The 23,606-nt window shown below is 35.1% G+C and overlaps 1 protein-coding gene across 1 annotated transcript in view; it reads right to left on the reverse strand.

The window, feature by feature from the left end:
* LOC135844089 (zinc finger SWIM domain-containing protein 5-like) overlaps positions 1-23,606 on the reverse strand; it is a 124,603-nt gene that overhangs the window by 30,993 nt on the left and 70,004 nt on the right. The window contains exons 2-3 of the mRNA XM_065362197.1: positions 15,007-15,118; positions 3,098-3,225 (exon numbers count right to left, since the gene is read on the reverse strand). Coding sequence (XP_065218269.1) covers positions 3,098-3,225; positions 15,007-15,118 — 240 coding nt within the window. The remainder of the gene's footprint in view (positions 1-3,097; positions 3,226-15,006; positions 15,119-23,606) is intronic.

Here is a 23,606-nt window from a genome sequence, read left to right on the forward strand (position 1 = left end):
GAACGTCCATTGTTGGAAATTTGTACATTTTTTTGCCTCACTTCTTTCAACTCTGCGGGCTCTCTTTCTGACTCTTTTGCATAATGTGTACGTAATATAAAATATACGAAAATGTTGAAATTAACGCGAATTCATTTCGCTCGAAATTTTGCATATGGCTTGTTCTGTTGTTGGGTTTTCGTTTTGAATATTTTGTTTGACTTATTACCCGCGGTTCGTAGCGTTGAAGTCGAATCAAGGTGAGCGAATACGAATTATTTTGGTAATTTTTGAAAAACACGAGGTAGCTTGGTTTGACTTTGAGCCATTGATCATAGATTAGAGCCTAGCCTAGAGGAAACTTGACGGGGTTTTTGAATGGGTCGATGAGAAGGGTGAGAAATGGGAAAATAAATGTTGGCTGGTTTTTAAGCGTCAGTAAGGTTCACATTTTGTCACAAAACTCTTTTTGTTGGAATTGGTCGAGTGAATTTTCGAAAAATTGAAAAGTCTGACATTTATTTCAGGAGCTCACCAAAATTTTTTCACGTTTTCAAAAGACTGACAAAATGTTATTAAGCCATTTTTAAAAGTTTGAAATGAGTCAAGTAACTACATAATTGACAAACTTGAGACGGACATAGTTCCATGTTTTTTTTTCAATACTACTTGTAATTTTGATAATTTTGGTAAATTTCATTAATTTTTAGTAAATTACCAGTAATTTTGAGGTAAATTACCAGTAATTTTTGGTAAATTATCTACTTGTAAATTGTAACTTTTGGTAAAAATGCTTGTAATTTTTGGTAAATTACCAGTAATTTTCAGTAAATTACAAGTAACTTTCAGTAAATTACAAGTAACTTTTGGTGGTAAATTACCAGTAATTTTTGGTAAATTACCAGTAATTTTTGGTAAATTACCAGTAATTTTTGGTAAATTACCAGTAATTTTTGGTAAATTACCAGTAATTTTTGGTAAATTACCAGTAATTTTTGGTAAATTACCAGTAATTTTTTGGTAAATTACCAGTAATTATTGGTAATTTACCAGTAATTTTTACCAGTAATTTTTAGTGGTAAATTACCAGTGATTTTTGGTAAATTACCAGGAAATTTTTGGATATAAAACTTGTAAGTTTTGGGTAAATTATAAGTAATTTCTGATGGTAAATTCCCAGTAATTTTTGGTGATGAATTACCAATAATTTTTGGTGATAAATTACCAGTAATTTTTAGTGGTGAATTACCAGTAATTTTTGGTAAATTATCTACTTGTAATTTTTGGTTAAAATGTTTGTAACTTTTGGTTAAAATGCTTGTATTTTTTGGCAAATTATCAGTAATTTTTTGTTGTAAATTGCCAGGAAATTTTTTGGTAAACAACTTGTAAGTTTTAAAATAAAAAATTGGTAACTTATGATAAATTACTGAATTTTTGATAAATTAATGGTAATTTTTGGGTAAATGACCGGTCATTATAATAATATAATAATTTTATTGAAGATATAGCATTACACAAGTCAATTACGGGTCATCTCACGTAAATTGTCGGTAATTTTTGGAGAATTACCATTAACTTTTGGAAAACTACACATTTCAGTTGAAAATACTGATAATTTTTGGTAAATGGTTCACTTTGGTAAATTAGAGATAATTTCTGGTAAAATTGGAAAATTTTTGAAAAGTTAACACTAAGCAGTAATTTTTGATAAATTGCCAATTTTTTTAATAATTTCCAATCAAATGTGGAAAAATTGCTGGTCATTTTTTGTAAAGTGCTAGAAATTTTTGGTGGATTACCGATAATTTTTGTAAACTACCGGTCACCTTTTTATGAATTTCTGGGACATTTTGATCAATTTCTGAAAATTCTTGGTAAACCACTTCATTTTAGGTAAATCTGATCATTTTCAAAAAGTTTCTGGCTATTTTGGTTAAATTACTTGTAATTTCGGGTAAATTACCGGTATTTTATATGAGTTATGTACCTATTGCTGTCATTTTTGGTAAACTGCTAGCAATATTTAGTGTTTTTTTGTACATTTTTTGAAAATTACCAGTAATTTTAAGCTTTTTGATAATTTTTGGTGAGTTGCTGAATCGCAAGTAATTTTTTTATAATGGTTTATACCAGTGGCGATTCTGGAGGAAAAAATGTAGGGAAGTCAGCAATATTGAACAAAATGATCATTTTTCGTAATTTTTTACACTTGAAAAAAATTCAGCTCACATGGGCAATTGGGCATGACACCTGCATATAAGTATCTATAGGTAACAATATCGTATCATAACTCATCAAATCGCCATCCTTTACATCGAGTTGATGCAAAAACAATCCAAGAAAATAGAAAAGAGAATCGACTGGAAGTCATCAAGCCAAATCTGCACCCTGACTTCACTAGCGCGCGTGTGTATTACATGTACTATTACACACACACCAAGCATACAAACGCGCGTTCTTTACCCTACGTTACCATGGCAACGATGGTTGGAACGGCAGTCCGAACTGGTTTTACTCAGTCTGACTTCAAAATATAAAATAATTCCTCCAGTCTAGCGCGTCACTTACGTTTTTGCCACGGCGCTGTCGCGGTAAAATTCCAACTCACGTGCTTTGCCATGGAGGTTTTCTTTAATTTGCCGTACTTTGAACGTTCGTGTTTTCGAATCAAAATTTTTTGGGCAAAGAAAAACTTACAATTGTATTTGTAAATAATTCGAGCATTTTTTTTATTTTTAAAAAAAAATTGTAAAATTATTATGAGAGAAGAGAAAAACAGAATTTTGAGAGAAATTTTAGGGGAAGTCTGACTTCCCTAACTTCCCCCTGAAAATCGCCACTGGTTTATACATAAATTACTGGTAATTTTTGCAAAATAAATAAAATTGCTATGTCAAAGACGTTTAAAAACATGGAAAAATCCAGTAGAATTCCTACAATGACATTATTTTGGTTTTCATATTGACCAATGACGTTTTTCAAAGGAAAGGATACGAAAAGACTGCACGAATCGTTGCATTTTTTTTCCACACTCATATTCATATCCTGCCTTGTACTTTATTATATTTCGCACATTCTGCAAATTAAAGCAAAACAATAGAAAGATCATATTTACCTGAAATAGGCACACGCAAACAGACCGCATCAGCGTTTCTAATACGATACAGAGCCAAAGCGACGACATGACGACACCAGAAAATATCTTTAGTGTCACAGCTGCAGGTAACCGATGTAATTTTACACCTGGAACGAAAACCATACAATATAAATTCAACAAAAGATACATAAATATAAGCAACAAAATACCTTACAATAGCTACCTGTCCGTTTACTTATTTTTTTACATCACTGCGTCCAATATATTTTTCTAGTTCTATACATAGGTAGGTAGGTATTTTGAATACGAACAGAACCTAGTACCTCTATACCTTTATATATGTTGTACCATGTACCGTAGAAACAAATTTTAAAGCTATACCAAACCTCGTATTTAAATGCAATTTCGCAACAGTACATCTTAATGAGCGTACCCCAATTCACCTTGCGTTCTAACACGTTAGTAACAATTTCAAATGCGAAAAATTCTTTTGATCTTTAACGAAGCTCGTTCCAACGGCATAAATATTCTAATGTATTGCTAATTCTTCCACCGTCGAGAGACTACGTTTTCGTTTTATATTCCACATCGATATCTTCTCTCTCACCTATACTACATTTTCCTGCTATATCGACAAACACGAGAAGAAAAAACCCACAAGTACGAGTTCAACGACTCGATTTCACTAAATTTCCTCCAACGAATTCACATCACCGTACAATCAGAATGAAAATTTCAGCCAAAAAGTGTGGCCAAGTTATACAGCGAGCAACTAGGTGCCTACACTTGGTGGTCTTTTACTCTTTTGGCCAGCACAATAAATAGGTTAAGTACGCTGCTATATCGAACAGCACTATGAGCGCGGCATTCGGCACGAAACCCCGGCCAACTTTCATGCTAAAAAAGAATAAATTTTTAGTCGAAATAATAAATTCGCCAAATTATTTACTCTCTCATCCTAATATTGCCGGCTTCGTATAGCCTTACACACGCGGCATGGCAGGTTCCACTATATACAGGGCGAAAATCGATACGCCGAACGTAAAACCACTCTCCAGTACGTATATTTTTTTACGACCGCGGTTGTGCACTGTGTTTTCAAACCACCACGACGTTTCCAAACCATTGTCAAAAATTTCAGCCAAAGTTTCTCGTGTAGGAAAAAATCGCATTCGATCCGACACAGAGGTTTGAAAAAAATATAGAAAAATTCCAGTCGAATGTGTTACACTAGCTATTTATACCGTTCAACAAAAATATCTATTCGTTGGAAATTTTTTTCATCTTTTTTTTTCAACCTTCTTTCTCACGTGGGTTATTTTTATTCATGTATGTATATTCTTGTAGTATTTACAATGTTCCCTCTCCCCTGATCCCCTCCAATACAGCATCCGATACATATAATACTGCATATATAGGTTTCTAAACGAAGTAATTTCGTTTAATTTAACACCTTAATACGTTCCGTGTACTACACACTTTTTACCTTCTCTCGATACACAATTATACATTCTCAAAAGAAATATCAAGTTCCAATCAAGTCTTATAAAAATCACTATGACGAATCGAGCAAACACCGACCAGACAATGGATTTCATCGTTGGTAAATTCGTGCGGCACGAAATACCTCCGTACGATATTCTACTCTACCATTTATTACACAGCTGTACCTACCTATACCTATAGGTACGTAAGATCTGCTCCAAAAGTGCTTTTGGTATTATTACTTCTTTTTCTATTTTTTATGTACCTTTCCGCTCTCTCTTTTTTTCCACCACTTGGAGATACTCGGCTAGGAAATTAAAAAAGACCAAAAAACAAACATGAACTCGAACATCGAGTATCCTTAATCACATACGATAGATACTCGAGATTCGATTCGAGAACCACAAACGAGCGAATCGTTATTTGGACGATATTTTTATAGAGAACGAGAATATATTCTCGAGAGAATCGTATTTGTACATACTCAGCACTCGTAGAATCAATATACACGAAATAAAAAACATCAAAGGTTTGCAATTAGAAACGATTGTAGATTCGAACGATGGAAAAAGGTAGCAATAATGATCGTAATCGGATTTGAAATTTGGTGGATGAAAAAGGAGAAGGGTGAACAAATTTCTTACAAATTTTAGCTTCAAAATGAGCCTACTCAGTCTCAACAATACTTTGAGAAAGAATAGAAAGAGGATAAGAGGAAGGTAAAAATCAGAGAAACTGTTCTTTGCCATCATTTTCCAATTTCAACAGTCGAGATGAAAAGTATCCCCCCTCCCAATTGATTCCTTCCATCCAAAGTATCGAGCCAATCAGTATTTTACAGATTTAAGCAATTTAGAAAGAGTTGACGTTTCCTCAAAAATCAACTGTGATCGACTTGTTGTTATTATTTTTTTCCCCCAAAAATTCATTATAAAAATCGAGAAATGTCACTTCTTTCTCTTTTCCTTTTTTTCTACAAGGAGGGGGGGGGGAGAAGAGAAGCGAAATGAAAACTCGAATCGTTGAAAAATTTGAGCTCAACAATACACCGCATCACTGCATATTTCGGCACATTGACATTACAAAAAAAATTATGCTGGAGCATTTGCGTTCCAAAAAATTTCAACTTGGTATTTTTCGTGAAATTTCAAAAAATTGAGCTGCTTTATAAAGTGGCACATTGACGTTCCAAAAAAAAGATTTTCGATTTTTTGGAGGCTGGCGCATTAACGTTCCAAAAAAAACTGTTTGTGTTACTTTTGTGCCACTACACAAATTCGGGTTCCAAAAAATTTCAACTTGGTATTTTTTGTGAAATTTCAAAAAAATTGAGCCACTTTATGAGATGGCGCATTGACGTTCCAAAAAAAAGTTTTTCAATTTTTGGTTATTTTTGTAGCGTTACCATACCAAAAAATAAGCAATTTTATATGCTGGCGCATTGACGTTCCAAAAAAAAACTTTTTTGATTTTTGGTCATTTTAAAAGTTTGATGAGGTGATATTTGACATTTTATATCGATAAGTTGGAATATTCTACCATTTTTTCCTTCGCTAATATTTCTAAAAATTGACTAATAAACCCCACATCAAAAAATATCAAGAAATTTATAAAACTAAATTCGTATCCAGCTTAAAAACCAGTACGTACATTTTTCATCCATCTTTCCTAAAAGCTAAAAAATGAAATATAGGCGATTATTCGAGAACAGATCTGCTTCTTTTGAAAACTAATCCCAGCTGTAAACCGGATTTCTTCGCCATATGCTGAGCTAGTGAATATTTATCTTTTTCTCCCCTTTATAATATTATAATTAATTTATTCAAATCACGCGTTAGCAATTCGAATCGCTTAATCATTTCGAAAATATCGAATAAGGCGCGATAATCAGTTTAATTTTTGGCAAAAAAATAAGAATATTTTATGTAAAAATATTGAGAAAACAATTCTCATAAAAAATTCAACGAACGAACGCAACCTGGTATGGAAAAAAACCTCCAAAATACATATGTAACAGGAATTATAGAATCTAGAACGTCACGCGGATCCAGAATTTTTTTTGCAATTCCCTCGCATACATATGTAGATATTGAAATTTCGAGTTTTTTTGCCTTCAGCGGGTATATACGCGCACTCTTATTAGGCAAATCAGCGAAAAAAATTCGTCAGGTGCAATTTTTTTTCGGTTTTGGGTTCGTTTAGCTGCGAATGGAAATACTGAAAGTGCGTCATTGAGCATACCAGCTAACTGGATGGATTCATAAATTACGTAAATGAGAACGAAAAACAAAGGTGTATTAAAAATAGAAACAGAAGGGTGCTTTTGCTTTGTAATATGAATTTTCGAGCAAGAAAAGCTTGGTAGTTTTGGTTTCGCCGAGCACAAATATACATAAAGCTATCGTTCCGGCGAGCGATTTCGGTTCGTTCTACTCGGAAAGTTACGAACAGAATGGCTGAATAGCTGAGTAAATCCATTCGGTTGCGGGTATATAAAACTACCAACTCCGAAGCCACCGTTACCGTCGTCATCTCAGGAAGTGTGCTTTGGAAAATGGAAAAACTGCATGAGTCAGCATACGCTGACGATGATCAGATTAGCTCCACGTTCTACTATGGGTACGAAATAGCCATCGAGAGTACGTTTTTTCTATTTTTCAAGAAGCGTAGTACGCTGTTATCGCGAAAAACACGTACGTGCGAGTTCCATTTACTACAATATAGAAAAAGAACACATAGTACGTAGTGGAGGATGCGTTTGGCAACATTGTTTCATTTTAATATTCATTCAAAACGACAAAAATTACCGCAAACAGCGATGGCAACGTAAGGAGATTACAGCCTATAACGTATGAAAAGCACGTAACGTTGGTGTACGCACGCGTCGTGGGAACAATGGCCACGGCGGCGTGCGGTGGAACGGAAAGGGTAAGCGGGCAGAGCGCGTGGCACCGTTTAACGCACACTACAAGACGGCGGCGGTGATGGTGGCGGCGTCCGCGATACTCGCGAGTCCAAGTCGCCGCGATAGTCGTAATAGTAGTAACGGAAGGCGGCGTCATAGCGTTCGCGTTTATCCTCCGACACTCTCTGTAGCCGCCGACCAAACACGACGACGTCGTTGGAGCGCGTCCTCCTACAGTCGTTGACCACTCTTTGAACTTTCAGTCTGGTGACGATGCGATGTGCCATGCCATCGACGACGACCACCAGAAACCATGCACCGACTCACCGACATCGACAGTGCTGACTGTATGACTACTCATGACACTGACACAGACACACACACGCCATCGCCATACAGTATACACGTTTACCTAATATCTACCTCGTACATGTGTGCTGCACTTCCACTACTTACGTATAGTGTGTACTGACGACGACGACGACGACGACGTTCCGAGAGAGTAATATTTCACACCAAGGTCAAAATAATATCAGAGTTCAGGGACGCGAATCGCGTTTTCACAACGAAAGCAAAATATAAACAATTCACCGTCGTCGATGCGGAAGTATTGCCAAGTACCGAATACCGCACAGCTGACGATTTCGGTAACACAAATTCCATTTTATTTCCACCCTCTCTATAAGCTATCAGTTGCAGAAATTCTCCAGATGAAAAAAGAATTGAATTGAATAGCGTGTTCCCTCAACCTCTCACACGCACACTGCACAGCACACATTTCTAGAAAATATGAAATGATCCTGATTCCTGATCTTGAAAAAAAAAATTTCAAAATTTTTTCAGAACTATCCCTGGGTTGATTCAATTTTATAAGAAAACCATTAGGATGAGTGGTTTGGTAGAAATGGAAATCTCTTCTTGTGAATGTAACATTCAAAAATTGTAATTTTTCTCTGTAAATAATTTGCTCATCTATTCGTAAATGAAGAAAAATTTCGTTATGGTACCCATTGCCTCATTTGATTGATTGGTGATTCAATCAGCCAATCATTAGCGAACGATTTTTTTTACCCCTGACTCATCCTGAGTAAATTATTCACGAACAAATCATTTTCAACTCTTATAGACGGATTAGAAAAGATCAAATTTTGCCATGTTCTCTTTCACTGGATTTGATTTCCAAGTGATTCGGTCGTTCTGAAATGATCCGTCGATTCTGAGCGAATCATTCGCGAACGAATTGAACCCAGTGTTTGATGATGAAATCAAAACTGTCAAATTCTGTCATATCATCTACCTGTAGTTTGATTTTTCAGAGATTTATTCGTTCGCGAACGATTTTTCTCATTAGAGCGAATCGTTCGCGAACGAATTGAATACACAGCTTTTGATGATAAAATCAAAATTATCGAATTTCATCATGTCGTCTAACGCTATCATCCCCTATTTGATTTTTCAGTGATTCATTCGTTCGCAAACGAATTAAGTACAGCCTTTGATAATAAAATCAAAATTATCAAATTTTCTCATGTCGTTCATTGCTATCCACAATTTGATTTTTCACTGATTCATTCGTTCGTGAACGATTTCTCATACCTGAGCGAATCGTTCGCGAACGAATTGAGTGCAGCTTTTGATCATAAAATCAAAATTATCAAATTTCATCATGTCGTCTAACGCTATTCCATATTTGATTTTTCAGTGATTCATTCGTTCGCGAACGATTTTTCTTATCTGAGCGAATCGTTCGCGAACGAATCAAGTACAGCTTTTGATAATAAAATCAAAATTATCAAATTTTCTCATGTCATCTATTGCTATCCCCAATTTGATTTTTCACTGATTCATTCGTTCACGAACGATTTCTCATGCCTGAGCGAATCGTTCGCGAACGAATTGGGTCCAGTTTTTGATAATAGAATTAAACCTAGAAAATTTTGTCATGTCATCCATTTCTAATTTCATTTTTCAGTGATTCATTCGTTCATTTGAACAATTTTTCTCATATGAGCAATTCGTTCGCGACCGAATCATTCACAATTCTTATTGGTAGATGGAATAATGTTCAATTTTGTCTTGTAATGTACCATTTGATTAAAATTCCAAAAGATTCAGTCGTTCTCGAATGATTCGCTGTGTCTGAGAGAATCGTTCGCGAACGAATCAATTCAAAATTAAAATTTTATTGTTTAAATTAAGAGAATTTTTCGTGATTTTCAACCATTTTCGGATCAATTTTACCATTTTATCACTTTTTTCTCGATTTTCAACCATTTATAAGTCAATTTCACTAATTTTTTTGGCAATTTCAAGCAATTAATTTCATATTTTTGCATATCATCACTTTTTTTCAATTTTTAACCTTTCTAAGTCGATTTTACAAATTTCTCGACAATTCCAAGTAATTTCTTCACATTTTTACTGTATTTCATGAAACTTTTCCTATTATCCGACCAATTATTATTTTCCACAATTTTTGGATGAATTTTGGGATTTCATCAATTTCTTCACAATTTCGAATTATTTTTAATGTCAATTCAATCAATTTCTGAATGCTGGATTCCGAGGCACAGAAGCTCACACGATTTTCTAAGTCTAAAAACCATCTCAAAAATTTTCAAAACGGACTTTTCAACACCAAAATTGGAGCAAGGCAGTAACATTTTGAAAAATAAAGAGTTCAAAAGTCCACCTCAAGGTACTCACAACAATAAACACATTTTTCTCATGCTCCAGCTTCGACCCTTATACCCAACATTTGTATTTTCGAATACGAGGAACGTTGATATTGAGAGTTAACCTTGTCATAAACGAAATTCAACCCTATCTTCTTCAGTTAACGTGGCGCAAATCGTACCAAAATTTTAGCAGTTCATTTTTTTTCAACTAACAAAAAAAATCCTCAGCAGAAGCACTTTATATGAGTACCTACTTTTAGCTCGTGGATCGAACAAACTATACGAGAATAACATATCTGGCAAAGCTAGTTATAATCTTACCACCACTCAGCAACTATACGAGTATTTTTACAAGCTTCGCATTTGTCCGTATTTTTTTTTTACGATCGAAAATGCCGAAATATAAAATTCCCCCTATAGCACTCAATCTACCACTTCCACATCGGTATAGGACTCGTAAACTTTATAGATCCAGCTTTGAACGAGCATTGGTAAACGAGAAATTTTAATAGCTCCGATTCCCCTCATTCGAGTTTATAGTATTTGATTTACCTCAAGAAAAATCGTCCCCTACCTGCCTTATTATTGTGGGTACCTTGGCTCTAGTGCATACTGAAAGTCTGAATAGTATATTGTTAACATTTTGAAATTATATTTCAACACTTATATGCATGGGTGGGCTACCTCAAGAACCGGTTCCAGGTTCTTTTAACGGTCCACTAATCCGAAACTGTTACGAACGCTAACCTCACTCACTCACTCATGTACCTTCGATGATTATTTATTTTTGAGCAGGAAAGGAAAAAATTCAAGATTTTTACCTATAAGTGCAGTGCATAATGACCAGCGACTTGAGAGAGAGAGGTACTCATTGTTCACTCACCTTATTCGAGTACCTTGTCAACGAATTTGAATTTCATAATTTATATAAAACTAAAACCTGCATTGTTCAGTTGTGCTGAGATTTCAAGATACACGTATAAAGACTCTTGGCTCTCTCAAGTTCTTTCCTATTGTGTTCTTGCCTTCTTGGTTTGCAGTAAACCATTTCCATTTGCTGTCTTTCATCGTCCATAACACAAAGGTACGAGTACATAGTATGTGAGAAATTTCGTAGGTACGAAAATTTTATCATTTCACTAATTCCTCAGCCTATTTTACCTCTTTCTTAATGATATCTCCTCTACATGGCACTTACACCAGCAATACCAGCATAAAGGTGTAACACCGTCTTATATTATGTTTATGTACATTAAATAAACCACTAAACAAATTTACTTTCATTACAAAACGCACATTGGTGCTGGGTATTTACCGTTATTACGCATTGACCTTCATTTCCTTCTCGTATTCGCCAACGAATTACCGTTACGTCTAGTCTGTGTCTATGAAGCCGTCGGCAAGAGTAAAAAAAATAAAAAAAGCGATAATAAAATCGACGTCGCTTCGACATAAACCTCGATACGAATGAATTTCGCTTTTTTTTGGCGTCGTTGGTCGAGTAGATGTCTATAAATTTCAACGTTACAGACACACTCGGGCTACGTGTTATTAGACGCAATTGAAAAACCTTTGGGATATACGATTCGTTACATGAATTTGATCACTCTGAAAAATCCACACTGTTTCAAATTAATTTTTTAATTTTTTAAGCAGTCTATTCGAGAGTTCCAAATCAAATATTTGGAATTTTCACAATTCGTTTCTTGAATTCTTCTAATACTCAGAAGTGAATAACGCATCAAAATGGTTCAAAAATTGTATAAATTGATGAAAAAACAAATTCTGATTCCAGCTACTCGTAATATTAGGTATGTTAATACATTTCAGGTCTCACTCGATTACCAGCAACTTTTCGTAAGTAACTAGTAATTTCTGTAAAATTACTGGTAATTTGACAAGAATCACTCTGTAGTAAATTTTGGTAAATAACTAGTAATTTTTGGTAAATTACCAGTAATTTTTGGTAAATTGGCAGCAACTTTTGGTAAATTGGCAGCAACTTTTGGTAAATTGGCAGCAATTTTTGGTAAATTGGCAACAATTTTTGGTAAATTACCAGTAATTTTTGGTAAATTACCAGTAATTTTTGGTAAATTACCAGTAATTTTTGGTAAATTACCAGTAATTTTTGGTAAATTACCAGTAATTTTTGGTAAATTACCAGTAATTTTTGGTAAATTTTTAGTAGTTTTTTATAAAAATTTGTTTAATTCTCCAGTAAGTTTTGGTAAAATACCCGAAATTCTTGGTAAATTACCCGTAATTCTCGGTAAATTACCCATAATTCTCGGTAAATTACCCATAATTCTCGGTAAATTACCCATAATAATTCTCGGTAAATTACCCGTAATTTTTTTTATAGAAATTTGGAAAATTTTCCAGTAATTCTTGTTGAATTACCTGTAATTTTTGGTAAATTATTAGTAATTTTTGATACAAGGTTTTAAAATTTACCAATTTATTTCTAAAATTTATACCTACGAGTTTTGAGCATTTTCTCATAGTTTCAGGGCTTACTAACTTTTTTGAAACTAAGTCCAGTCAAGTTGAACCATAATGTTGGTCCAAGAAATTGAACTCACTCACGACAGGGCGGTTGGGGGGGGGGCTGACAATCAACATGAATGCACAAACACAATATTTCGAAAGGTCAAAACTCCCTCATTTCTTATCGCCAGAAATCACATGTAGATTTAAACGATCACACCGAACAGTGGACTTCGTCGCGTGTCCTGCCCTATCATTTCCTCGAACACTACAAAATGGTACATTTTGGCGAAACATCGTGGAGAAACGTGTACATGTTCATATATAAATGTGTATAGCCTGGTATTAGTATACATTTTAATATAATAGACGCTTGCATTATGGGAAAAAATGTAATGGTGTATGCGTTTCGAAAACGTTTTACGTTGCCATTTAAATTCAACGAGTTAACGCTGACCCTTTTAATTTATTCGGTAGAATATTTAAAAATATTAAAGCCAACAACTCGGCCATTTTATAAATAATTTATACGGTCGTTTTCAAAATATAACCGTAGCGTTGTTTGGATAATAAAACATGTAAATTATCAATACACGTCAACTTGTATATTCATTGTTTCTTATACTCACACACATTGATACAGTCGATACCCTTAACTTTTGGACGAATGGTACATGTGCGTATATGTACTCGTAATGTTTGTATTAATTTTTTTTTCGCACGTAATAATAATAATAATAATACATAAGAATATAATGTAGTAAAAAAATACTTTCCAATAATGTTGAGTTTGGGTGAAAAAAAAAACTAATGGCGATTCTAAATAGAAAAACAAAGGTAAAAGCCATTATTTCAATTACGAAAAATAAATATTGTTTTATCGGAAGCACCAATGTTTACCAGTGTTGTTTGTACTGGTATGCTTTGCCTTGGCAGTGTAGAAGAATAGATAAACAAGAATTCGTCGAAATTAAATTTACCACAGAGTAACGCGCGCGTATTGTACGAAAATTATTGTTGTCTTTGCCGGCGCGTTGAATTTTCAAAACGTGAGAGCGTTGGTGGGCACTTATTAAAACGTCGAGTCGAAATGAGGTCGATTGCTGTAGCCTCGCGGCCGTCGTATTGTAAAAATTCATCCAGATTACGACGACCTAGCTGCGTATATGTGAAATGGAAATACAATCAAACAAAACGAGTAAATTTCACCTTTGAGCTAGCAAAGCCAGCAATTTTTTGAGGGAAAATGATGAAAATTTGAAAATTTTTGAGATGTTGAATCAGGTACCTACACTTGAGATGACCATAAAAAAATTCCAGTGTTCCAGGATGCAGAGATGAAAAATCAAAATGAAACCTTCAAATTGTAGATTCAGCCCCTGACCAAATAATTTAGTCACTCGCTGCAACAAACAATCGATCTGGCAACAAAAGAATGAAAAAAGCAAAGCAGAAGCCAAACCACCCCTTCTGCAATCGACGAATCGACGAGTTGTTTTTTCAGTTCCAGGTTTTCCATTTTCCACCTTTCAAAATAGGTAGTCAATAAGAAGTGGAATTTGTTTTGCAAAACTGATGTCATGCATCGAATTTACCAACTGATGAGGTTATTCCAAGAGCTGGCAGCTCGATACGAGGAGCGCGAATTGAATTATGCAGATGGGAATTTTTTATTACGTCTCCGCGCGATGATAACGTGCTCGAGAAGCGCGCGCTTCCATCAAGGTATTTTACGGTATAAATATGGAAATCGGCGTGTTTAAAATTACCAAAGCAGCTCATCCACAGCGAACAACAGAACAGAGAACCCTCTGATTCGAAACAATACAATATATTTCGACTGTATACACGAACAAAGCCATGATTGCTTTGGCCTCTACGTTATCCTTTCTCTCGTCTATCTCTCTGCAATCGTCCATTATAACGATTCAACATGCCGCGTCCAAATTAACGCCATCGCCTCGCTGTACCATAACCATTGGCTGGAAAAACTACAATAAACGTCTATTCCCAACAACCGGATACATTTAAACGGTTGCTAAGTTTCCACCTCTAAACCAAATAAATGAGTATGATCTGAGCATTTTTCCTCCATCCTTCTATAACCTTTGTGCTATGAGCTTACATTGTATTGAAAAAATGACTATGCAATTTTCAAAACCCCTCTTTAAAAGAAAGAAACGCAACACAAACGGAATTCTATCCTCTTTGACCCGAATTCTAACGTGTTTATTTTGCTGATTTCCACATTTCATGGGCACTTTTCTAGTATACACCTTCGAGTCTACGGTACATTCGCACACATTACCACTCTTAATAATAACTATATACTAACGCCCACCATAATAAAAATTATATATTTTCCTTACCTGTCAAAACTAACAGAAACTTTGTATTTTTTATCTGGTTCGGTCGACGTGTACGGTGGCTGAGTTGGACTACTTGGTCTAGGACTGGACACTGTCCCGCTAAGATGGAATCCTGTTAACATAGAAAGAAAAAAAATCTTAGATATCGAATTTTTACTCGAATAATTACTGTAAACAAGTTTAATTTTCCACACATAAGGGTCGAAAAAATTATTATCAATTATGGTTCTCGCATTCGCATTCGAGTGTAGGTAGGTAGAAAATATGCAAATTTCGTTCGCGCTCCATTCCTATAGTAAAAATATGAAATACCGTGAGGTAGTTCTTCGAATTCTCAAAACCAGTTTTCACACATGATGAGTAGAAATAGCCATTCGCCGTCTTCGTATAGCATATTAGCGAACAATTCGGCAGGAATATTTTTCCAAATTATAGACAGAGGAAAGGTGTGCGACTAATTAAGGGTAGGAAGATACATAATACGAACAAATAGGTACATTCTCGTTTCACGCGAAATGACAATATCCGGATTTTAAAATTTTTCCTTCCAAACTATCATCATTTTTGCTGAAAGTGACGTTTCAGGGCTAGTGCTTAAACGATGAGTATTTTTCCATGAAATTCTGTTGAGAAAATAATTGTAAATGGAATATTTTTTGGGGTTTCTTTCATAGTTCGGAATGTAAATTAATTTTCTCAAATCAATGTACAGTTCGTCGCAACCCCTGTACCATTCATCTTCCAAAAACCCCTTCGAAATAACAAAAGTTACTCAGAATCGATATTTTCAAGTTTCAGTTTAATGAAGTCGTCATATTTTGTATTTTAATGAAAAAAGCACACCCGCAAATTTTTGAAAGATTATCCGTCAATTTCAATAGCATTTTAAATAATTTAAATAAAAATTTGGAATAATTCAAAAAAATCTCAACAAAACTCTTGACAATTTTTTTTTGCAATACTTAAAAGCATGTTACAGAGTGTCTACCAAAATTGGATATTCGAAAATCGCGTTTTTTCGCGACCCTTTTCCGTCACTTTTTTCTCATTAACCCCTCACTTTTCAACGAAAAAAACTGATTTCCAATAAAGCTCACAATTTTCGGGGGGGGGGGAGGTTTTTGAACAACTTTCAATAGTTTCCATGTGATATAAGAAAAAAGGGCATAGCAAATTAAAGGCATCTTACAGTATGTCTACCAAAATTTGATATTCGAAAATCGCGACTTTTAGCGATCTTTTTTTCGCGACTTTTTTCTCAGTACCCCACCGCTCATTTTTCAACGAAAAAAACAAACTGATTTTCAATAAAGCTCGCACTTTTTTTATGGGAGGGGGAAGAGTTCTACAGGGTGTCTGCCAAAATTTAATATATGAAAATCGCGACTTTTAGCGATCTTTTTTTCGCGACTTTTTTCTCAGTACCCCACCAATCACTTTTCAACGAAAAAAAAAAACTGATTTCCAATAAAGCTCACACTTTTTTTGGGAGGGGGAAGAGCTGTACAGGGTGTCTACCGAAATTTAATATTTGAAAATCGCGACTTTTAGCGATCTTTTTTTCGCGACTTTTTTCTTAGTACCCCACCACCACTCATTTTCCAACGAAAAAAAACAACTGATTTCCAATAAAGCTCACACTTTTTTTTGGGAAGGGAGAAGAGCTAGCTGTACAGGGTGTCTACCAAAATTTAATAGGTATTCAAAAATCGTGACTTTTAGCGATCTTTTTTTCGCGACTTTTTTCTCAGTACCCCAGCACTCATTTTTTAATTTGAAAAAACTGATTTCCAATAAAGCACATACTTTTTTGGGAGGGGGGAGAAGAGTTGTGAAGGGTGTCTACCAAAATTTAATATTCGAAAATCGCGACTTTAAGCGATCTTTTTTTCGCGACTTCTTTCTCAGACCCCCCCCCTCATTTAAAAAAAAACTGATTTTCAATAAAGCTCACACTTTGGGGGGGGGGAGAGTTGGACAACTTTCAATATTTTCCAAGTGATATAAAAAAATGGGCATAGCTAATCAAAGGCATCCTACAGGGTGTCTACCAAAATTCAATATTCGAAAATCGTGACTTTTAGCGATCTTTCTTTCGCGACTTTTTTCTCAGTCCCCCATTTTTTAACGAAAAAAAAGTGATTTCCAACTAAGCTCACATTTTTTTTTTTTTTTTTTGGGTGAGGAGTTTTTGGATAACTTTCAAAGTTTCCACGAGATATAAAAAAATAGACAGAGCAAAAAATTGGACGAAAACAATTTTCTTTTTTGGCATTTAAATCGTGTCATTCAAATTTTCGAGCTTTTCCTTTTTCTTTTCTATCAGCTTGACTTTCTTCAATTTTAAAATTTCATCTTTGCGGTTTTTAAATAAGTACAAGCTTGAATCTTTTTTTGCGAGAAGTTTATTCTTTCAAAATTGAATAATATTTTTTAGAAATTTCGATTTCTAAAAAGAATAGAAAATAAGCCTCAGCGAAGGGAGAGCAAAAGCGTTCAAAAATGAGTGTTTTGAAAAGTGAAAAACATGTTTTTCTTTCATCAAGGGTCCTCAAGAATGAGCTGCCCTCTTTGCCCCTCTCTCGACGGTCCTGCTCCTCCAGCAATCTAACAATAATTTCCTGAAAATTACAATAGGTATTTCTGAAAATACACATAAATGGCCCGAACGAAGCCAGGGCAAAAGAACTCGAAATACAAAAATTCACAATTCCTCAGCAGTGAAAAAACATCATTTTTGATGGGAGAAATCAATTTTTTTTCTGGTGATTTTTGGTAAAAATCGCGACTTTTTCGCGACCTGGTAGACACCGTGTCGTGGTAATTTTTGAAATATGTACTTGATATTTCATCAATTTTTGATCATATTAGAGAATTTTTGTGTAATTTGTAAATTTTGAGACATTCTGAAAAATGTTCAAGATATAGATAGGTATTATATTTCAATAACAAAATTGAGCATAATCTCAAAACCATGATTACTGAAATTTTGATTTTTTCACTTTCCTCCTCCATCTTGTTTCTTGATTTGACTCTTTTATCAACTATAACACCACATACTTCGTCCAAATCAAACTTTTACTCCAGCAATTAATTTCATCCAACCACGTACGTATCAAACATCTCACAACCCTGTGCCAACAAATTTCAAATACCGAAATTATCCAGGTGTTCCACTCGCACACGTTCATCGTCCTTCGTCCACTATGTGACCAAAATTTTCATCGTTGGTTGGTCTTTTGAAAAAAAATCAAAACCCTTTCGCATAGTACTCATACCGATGACGACTATGCGAAGAATGTTATCCGGCTTACTCCTATAGCGTTAAAACGCCAAAAGCAAAATATTCATCACGCTCGAATACGAGTATACCATAGCGTACAGTATGTCCTCGGCTAGTACAAAATTTTGGATCAGTTGGCATTCGAAATGGGCCTGTTTAGGTACAAGCGAAGCGCGCGTTCTCGCCAGTAATTATGAAATTCTCTACGTACTAAATGCACATACTACTGTATTGCTCTTGCAACCCCTTCGTATATACTCGTAGTACGAGTATACGGCGTTCGCGATTAAAAGCAAAACTATTTCCGGCCCGCTGGTATTTTTAATATCAAGCCCACTGACTATTTGTCCTCGATTTATGCGCCCAAAAACGCGTAATCTATTCGGTATTTTTTTCATAATTTCCAACAGCCGCACCGCCGCGTCTTCTTCGCGAGCATTTAAAAAAGGCTACCGCTGCATGAATCGAATTCCTTACGATAATCGAAAAAAAAAAAGGCTATCAATCGAGTTCAAAGACCACCCCCGGATCAAAGAGCGTTCGAATTGCGCAAAAAAAATGCAGCCAGAGAAGCGAACGTCTGCGTGAGATAAAATTATGTAAAGATAGCCGCCATAAGTGCATTCTTCTTTTACTCTGCTCCATACACACACAGCCACCATATACGACATAATGAACGGTATCCTCAAGCTATAGCGACCTTGAAGATATATGGCCGACATGTTGTTAGACTTGGCAACGTGTTACCTGTAGTATGTAGGTATAGTAATACACCACGGTAACAACAACAACAACAACAACATCACTGTGATCAAAGCACCAAAACATTTTTGTGACCGATAATTATCATTCATCTGGTATTTGGCACCATTGCCTGTTCTCTTCCTAGCAACGTGCCTTGACCAGCCGGTACCATCTCGCTAATAAAATATTTAACAGGTTTCGTCTTGGTCGCGCATCGCGCACGCGTATCTCAGACGTTCAACCAGATGAACCGTCGTCCACCGTCCGGCGTCCGCATCCACAAGACAGACAACATGAACAGTCCCAGTGCCAGTACTAGAACTAGAAGTAGTCGTCGTTGTATCATATCGATAATAATTCTATGTGACCCAAACGACTACACGAGTGTAAGCTCTCCTCGATGGTCTACTCCACGTATACTATACTCATCTTATACACACGCATAAATAAGAAAGACCTGCCTGCCCAGCGATGGAACCAGGCCACAGACAATTTGCCGCAAACAGATATCCTCCGATAATGGTGAATTTTCAACCCGACGACGATAATTTAGAAGCTGAGCCAAACGGATACATAAAATTAAACGGCCAGCAGTACCGAAAAATGCAAATACCTCATCGTCGTTTCTATTTGTATGGTAATTGAAAATGCTAAACGTCGAATATGATTAAAAAAAGACGCTCGTTAAACAGTGCGACCGCAGCCTAATCCGCCGAGGTTTCTATCACTACTATCATTTAACCCTTCTAGTGTGCAGCATCGTGCAACGCGCAACGGTGAAATTAAATGCAAAATTATCATCAAATCTCGATCTGCATCAGGGCAGGTTCTTCTCCTACACGAATACAAGTTTCAAAGCTCGCTCGTCCTAAATTCTCGATTCTCTCGGCCATGGTTCTAGTGCATCGAATCCTCTCTCATGGGAGTAAAATACGCATATATTGAGTATCGTCACTATGTAAAAATATTTTCACCGTGGCTCAGAATCGTATTACGACTATCGATTTCATAGTTTCCATTAAAAAAATATAAGATATCTCGCAGTCACGGACTCGCGATCATACGAATCGAAAAAAACAAACAAGTCGAAAGGGACTGGGACTGGGGGAAACAGGGAGTATGGGAATCGAATAGTGATATCGAGGGATTTACCAGAGACTACGACGACGACGTGAAATCTCGTTAGTTTTAATAAAAACAAAGTGGCCTGCGAATAGATATCGCTGTTCTGTTGAAAATAATTCTAATCGTGAAATTCTCTCTCTTATGTGAGATAGAATTGCATCGATTCTCAATGCCACACAGATGAAACGTGTGGAGTTCAGTTTCAATAGCATAAGAGGATCGGAGTCCTTTCGATATCGTTTGGCTGAAATGTTTCACGTGCTTTTGTTGGGACTTAATTCTTTGTCGTTGAAATGTTCTTCTTGTACCTCTCTTTTACAGCCAATTTTTCAAGCTGTTTACTCAAATCGACTTCGAATCAGCCATTTTTCAAAATGATTTTCATTTATAAGTAAATCTGCATTAATATTAACTGGTACAAGATTTCGTTAACTGAAGAACAATGGTCTGGTGTCTTCCTGGAAGCTAAAGGAAATTTCCAGGCAATTAACTATTTACCAAATGGTGAGAAGAAAAAATTGGTTCAATTTTCGGAGGTTTTCTTCAAGAACGAAATATCTATCAATGGTTTAGAAGTCATTTTTAGTAAATTTCTCGTACTTAATACTCGTTATTTGGTTATCCTTTTTTTCTGAAGGGCGGGGGGGGGGGGGGAGGAATTACCAGTGAGAATTTATCTACTGATGATTTTTGATGAATTCTGGGTAATTTCCAGTGAATAACAGGTAATTAAAGATAATCAACTGGCAATTTGTGCAATTTGTGGTAATTTTTTTTTTTTTTTTTTTTTTGGTGAGCTACTACTAGGTAGTATTTAATTTTTGATAAATTACTAGTAAAAGTCATTTTTGGTAAATTACTAGTTAAGTAGCTACATGCTTGGAAAATTGTTCAATATGTTATAAAAAATTGCTCAAAATCCTTTGAACATTGCTTGAAATTTCACAGGAATTCTCTAAAACTTTGATAAAGTGTTCAAAGTACCTACTCAAAAACATGTTTTAAAAGTTCTAAAAATTGTTCAAATTGACTGAAAAACTATTCAAACTGAATAAAAAATCGTTCAAAATACCTAAATTGTTTGAATTGTTTCATAATTCGTTCATAATGCATGATAAAATTGTTCAAAATGACCAAAAAAATTGTTCAAAGTGTATGATAAAGTGTTCAAAATATCGGAAAAATTTTTCAATTCCACACAACAGGTTGATCAAAATGTTACAAAAACTGCTCAAAATGCGCCCCAACTGCTTTCAAAAATCGATAAAACAGCTTAAGAAGCTTAAAAATTGGCGCAAATATAATTATAAATTTTTGAAAACATAAAAACAACTCAAAGTCACAAAATTGTTCAAAATATAATATACTTTCAATGCCAGAAGTAGATTTTGTTGGCACTGGCATCTTTCAAATTGGTAAATTATTTTTTTTTTTGTAAATTTCAATTTTGAACAAGAAAAGAAAATTGGCCCCATCGAACCGAAGGAAAAAGTTTTTGAAAATATATTGATCAAAAACTTGAATAGGTAGCATTATTTTTTATGCGAGAAGTCAATTTTTCTAATCCTTGACATTTTCCAAATTCAAACAGTAAAAAGTAATTTAGAGCAAAAGCTCTCGAATATTAATAGTTCGAAAATTATTTAAGATCATTTTTGATGTAAAAAGTTATTTTTTTTAAGCTTTGACATGTTTTAAATTGAAACAATAATTTTTTAGAAATTTAAATTCTGGAATGGAGAAGAAAATTGAACTGAGCCCAGCGAGACAGAAACTTTGGAAAATGTGGGATTCGAGAAGTAAAACGACGTCATCTTCATGAGAAAAATCAGTTTTTAGGGCTATTTTTGATGTTTTTGAAAATTGAGTCAAAAACCTCACATTCAAAGTACATCTAAAGTAATCTGAAAGGAGAAAAATTATGACCGAGCGAAGCGAGGACAAATTTTTTTGAAAATTCACAAGTCAAGTAGTTGAAAGGAAAGGGTTTCAGACGTAGGTAATAGGTATCCAAAATTGAAATTATATTTTCAAAATTTTCTCAACTTTTCAGTCAAAAATTACTACTTTTTCACTACTTTTACCACATTTCAGTTAGAAATCACAACTTTTTTACTATTTTCACTACTTTTCAGTCAGAAATCACTACTTTTCAGTCTGAAATCACTACTTTTACTACTTGTTAGACACCCTGTTGATGTGTAGTGCCTCCATGGTAAGATCTTGAACATCAAGGACTTTTCCTTCAAGGTCATTGACCTTGTCAAAATCAGAAAAAAAATTAAAAAGTGTATTCAAATTTCCCCTAAACAAGTATGGCATGAGAAGTTGAACCAGAGAAATAAAAATAATTTTTGAAAAAAAATCGAAGAAAAAATTTTCCTCCTTTCTTGAAGGGGAGGGAGGGGAAGGTGGGTGAAAAATGACCCCTCCCTTTGAAAAAAAAAATAAAGTCAGGCTGAAAAATAGTTCGTATAACTCACGAGCTACAGATTTAAATTTTTGGAGAAACTCCAAGTTGATACCCCAAAAAAATTCAATTTTTCCTCTCTTTCACATCTGTCCCTCCTCATAGATACGAGTAGAAAAATTGGTGTATTTCTATCCTCTTACAAAGATCACATTACCCTGATCTGATACATTTCCATCCACCCGCACACTGAGCTGAGAAATCGATTGAAATTTATCAAATAAAATATTAAATTTCTCACTACTGGATATAGTGGATATACGACGAATATACGAGCACTCGTCAACGACACCGCCGCCAACGCACGAACCGATAAATCTGAATTTAAAATTAGCCGTAAAAGGGTTTACTTTGGATATAGTGGAGAGTAAAAAATCACTATTATGTAGTCTCACATCGAGAAAATTCGCTACAATTTGTTTAAAATGTCATCGACTCGGTGGCTGAGCCAGAGAGCTGGATATACCTACTACATCTAAACGTTGAAAAATTGGCGATTCATTTACATTCAGGTTTTGTATAACCATTAAATCGGGATAAATTTTTATTACAACGTCGTTTTTGTACCAGCTATCTTATATTCCCCCCTCTCCCTCCCCTCCCCTCCCCTCCCGGAGAGCTCGCCGTCCTGCCATGTCCGAAATATAAATCATGACATTTTACGTAACCGCAACGGATTAAAAGGTCCAATTCCATTTTACACTTTACACCCGAAACTGAAGCTATTACATTTCACCCTGATAATAATCGAGGGATGGATATACAGCACTACCCTTCTATTTAGCAGAACCCCTATTTCAATGGCGAATTTAAACTCCCGCATGTTTACAACGCGAAAACGAGTATAAGGCAGCGGTACGACGAGAATGTCCTTGCTGTGATCGTGAGAAATACGTTCGGAGACGTGTATTTTGTTGAATTTTCTCGCCTACAGGTGAGCTGAATGCGGGTCTTGGAGTAAAACGCATAGGAGGCTTT

The sequence above is a fragment of the Planococcus citri genome, chromosome 4, assembly GCF_950023065.1.
Source record: "Planococcus citri chromosome 4, ihPlaCitr1.1, whole genome shotgun sequence".
NCBI classification, from domain to species: domain Eukaryota; kingdom Metazoa; phylum Arthropoda; class Insecta; order Hemiptera; family Pseudococcidae; genus Planococcus; species Planococcus citri.